Here is a 3,587-nt window from a genome sequence, read left to right on the forward strand (position 1 = left end):
CTATTAAGTATCTTTCAGATTCTGAGACAATTTTGAATAAATGAATGACCACTGTGGTTTGGTCTCAACATTGTGTATTTGCATTAATAATAAAACTACATCAAGTTTTACTCTTCTAAATGTACTTAGACTTAGACACCACTGGTCAAGCTTGAAACTAGAGTTGAATGTTCCTTGTTGACAACTGATCTGATTTCTCTCACTTAATGGCAGAAGGAAGCAGACAGAGAGCAAGAGGAGCTGGAACGCCGCACGCTGTGGGAGAATGGAAAGGCCGACTATCTGGGCAAAGACGCTTTCCAAAACATCCAGAAGATGCTGGATTGTTTCCTGGATTAGAAACCCACACATGAAGAAAACCTCTGTGACTACCAGTGTACTATTCCTGTCTTTCTTCTCGAGGACTGGGATTGATAGAATTGTCGACATAAAACCAATGCTATCAAGTAAATTGAATTATGACACAACCATAACATTAAAATCTTCTTTTAAACATGATGATATCAATAAACTAACAGACCCTTGTCCCCAATGGAAATAATAATTTTCTCACTGTCAAGTCAAAATTAAGCAAATACTGAAAACCCAAAAATTACACTGCACAAAGTCATTTCATCTTTCTTTTTAAGCATCAGCATTTTCTCAAAATAGCTGCTCAATGTTTTAAAACGCTGTGACATAAAACTTCCTGGCAGAAAAAGCTCACAATTTGAAAGACTTCACTGTAATTTCCTTCTAAAATCGGTTGTGTGTTCATTTCCCCACTAGGTGGCACTGTGGTTCTTCTATCTGAGGTCTTTCCAATGCAAATCAGAGAAGAGATAAAACTGATTAATAGATGTTTGACTGCAGTTGACAGCATGCTGTTTGATCCTAATCCAATGGCCACACAGTGCATGTGATTCTCATAGGCATTTCTCTCATAATGTTGTGACAGCAATGGAAGATACTGTGCTGAATACAAAGCAAAATGGCAGGAGGTGAGCTTGGGCTCAGCAGAACTCAGGCTGTTAGTGAAAACGCCTTGTGGTGATTGTTTTCGAAAGACAACCTGGCACACTGCCGCTTATGGCTGAGCGGCTCCGTCTTGACTCTGATTCATCAAGATTAAACAGTGAGCGCCAATCTGGGATAATGTTTCCGGTGACCGCCACATTTATAAAGCTCTAAAATAAGCAAAAAAGGAATCTGAGATCAGTCCCTGCAGACACTAACATTCTAATAAAATAATCTAGTTAATCACAGATTCTCACCCAAATGAAAAGATAAGGGAAATATATCTTTATTTGTGGTTTATCTAAATATCTACACATTTGTATTCTCTCAGACAAACAGCAGCAGAGTTGATTATGCATATATCTGTCTAATCCACTTCAGGAGCTTAAGACTTGAGGGCAATCCTGCATTGTTGTTGTGTATTATTAAGTCTAAATAAGTAGCTCGACAAAGTGTATGGCAGTCTCAGATAATTAAAGGCATGTCATAGCAAGATGTCAAAATGTGGCCATGATTAATGTTTAAAACGGGAAGACTGCATGAGCCCCAATAATACTGTCAAGTATTCTGAGATCAATGTTGATACTGCATTTAGTTTCTAAATGTCTTGAAGAGTCAACAATGCTACCTGACTGTCTATCATCTTGAATGACTTAGATTCTATAGTTATGCCTAATGTAAAGCAGTGATTTGAGCTCAATATTAACTCGCTGATGTAAAGCTAGTATAACATTCACCATTTTACCATCTCAGTTACCAAGTCAACAGTATCTAATTACAATCAAATATTAGTTTGACATATTAGCTGTGTCTCAATTCAGAGGCTGCATCTTTCGAAGGAGCTCCATAGCAACTCAACCACGAAGAGATAGCAGAAAACAAAAATCTTCTATGATGAAATCAATACTTAGACACATGCAGGGAGCCTTTATCACTTGTGTAATAACATACCTATAATAACACCACACATGACCCCACAGAGAATTATACCATTCTGACCCCCAGACTATTTGTTTTAAAGTCAGGGGCTGACACCTATATGTGATTCCAAGAAATTCCAACTTTGTCAGGTGCAAATCTCAAGGCAGATGGAACTGAATGCCGCGCTTGGTCAAATAACCAGAGCTCCAAGCTGTTTGGTTTAGATCAAGCACCTGGGTTCTGTTCTGTTTCCTCCGCTCTGCTGTTTATTCTTTATTTCCAACATAAGTGATTTCCCCTCTCCTACTTCTCTGAGTTTGTTTCAATGAACAAATAGTCTCGATAATGTCCCCATCTGGAACTCCTCTGTGTGTTAATGATTACACAAGCTTTCTGCTTGATGGAGTGTTTGTGATCCGGTGATTATAGTGGATGTGGATGAGGCTGTGTGTGTGTGTTTGTGTGTGTTTGTGTGAGAAGGGAAAAAAAGGAGAGAAATTGTGTGTGAGTGCAGATGTCCAAGCCAGTCAGTCCCAGATATTATTTAACCTACGCTGTGATAACCTTCGGAACCATAAAGTGTGGACGTGAGAGAGAATGTGATAAGTTTCATAAAATCCTGTTTAGGGTTTACTCAACCTCCTACTCCACTTGTGAGAGGTAGACATTGCATGACTATATTGATTCTTTCTTAAACCCACTCGGTTAATTTGATCAGCGCTCTAATGACCCATAATTTTAGTGATCAGGCTAATTGGGGATTTGAGAGTAATGGCAGTCAGCTGTGGAAGGGAATGTGGGGTGCACTCATTTCAAAGCTCCTGATGGGGGGGTGGAGAAGCTAGGTGGAGTTGGTCATCTCAGCAGCAGAAAGTCGACCGAGACGAGGCCACAAACCAAATTCTCAAAATCAGACATGGGAGTTCTCTGCTATTCAGAAAACAGATGCAAACTGGGGGACATCTGAGGTCAATTTGTCGAGATAACTCTAGAGGAGGCACTGTGTCCCGAACTGGTAAATTAGCTATAATATCTGTGAATCCTATTGAACCCAATAAATTGAATAGAATTCAGCACCATGCTGGCCAACAGGCAGATGTGACCATTCCTAATTCCCAGAGTGGGTGGGTGATCCAAATGTTCAGAGTTCACTACACAGCTGGTGGAACCCTAGAGACTCTTTGGGAAGGTCTTGCATCGGTTGCATAGTTGACACATTTTTTCAATTTAGCAGCTTATTTACTGGGACTGATGGTCGTATGATTGGTTTTTGAAGTATTCATGCAGTCAGCTCAGCACTGATGTGGAAAACAAGCAGTATATCATACATGCTCAATTGAGTGCTATAACTGAGCCTGATGAAAAATGCTGTCAACATCACAGAAGCCACAGAGGAAGAGAGGGTTTAAGTTACACTTCATTTCCAAGGCATCTCCACATAAACACAGTGTTGATGGCGTCCTTAAAATTTGTCTTCAAATGTAGCTTCTCTGTTGCTTAGACAGGAAGTGCTCTGATGTTCACATGTATTGAACATGTTGCTGTAAAACACAAACTCTCCACAGCTAGAGCTCCCTTGTTCTGTCTTTGATTCGTCAATCAGCTGCAGATCTCTATAAAAGTCATAGATCACAGTGGGTTCACTATATATATATATATAAAATATGATT

General features: G+C 39.7%; 1 protein-coding gene across 2 annotated transcripts in view; it reads left to right on the top strand.

Moving 5' to 3' along the window:
- The window catches only part of gyg2 (glycogenin 2), a 7,324-nt gene extending 6,792 nt beyond the window's left edge, over positions 1 to 532 (top strand). Inside the window, exon 9 of one of the 2 annotated variants that reach the window (XM_061066937.1) lies at positions 214 to 532. In XM_061066937.1, coding sequence (XP_060922920.1) covers positions 214 to 339 — 126 coding nt within the window. In that variant the 3' untranslated portion in view covers positions 340 to 532. The remainder of the gene's footprint in view (positions 1 to 213) is intronic. The other variant, XM_061066938.1, reaches the window with a different exon arrangement.
- Positions 533 to 3,587: the final 3,055 nt, after the last annotated feature.

This window comes from Limanda limanda, chromosome 23 (genome assembly GCF_963576545.1).
Source record: "Limanda limanda chromosome 23, fLimLim1.1, whole genome shotgun sequence".
Taxonomy (NCBI): domain Eukaryota; kingdom Metazoa; phylum Chordata; class Actinopteri; order Pleuronectiformes; family Pleuronectidae; genus Limanda; species Limanda limanda.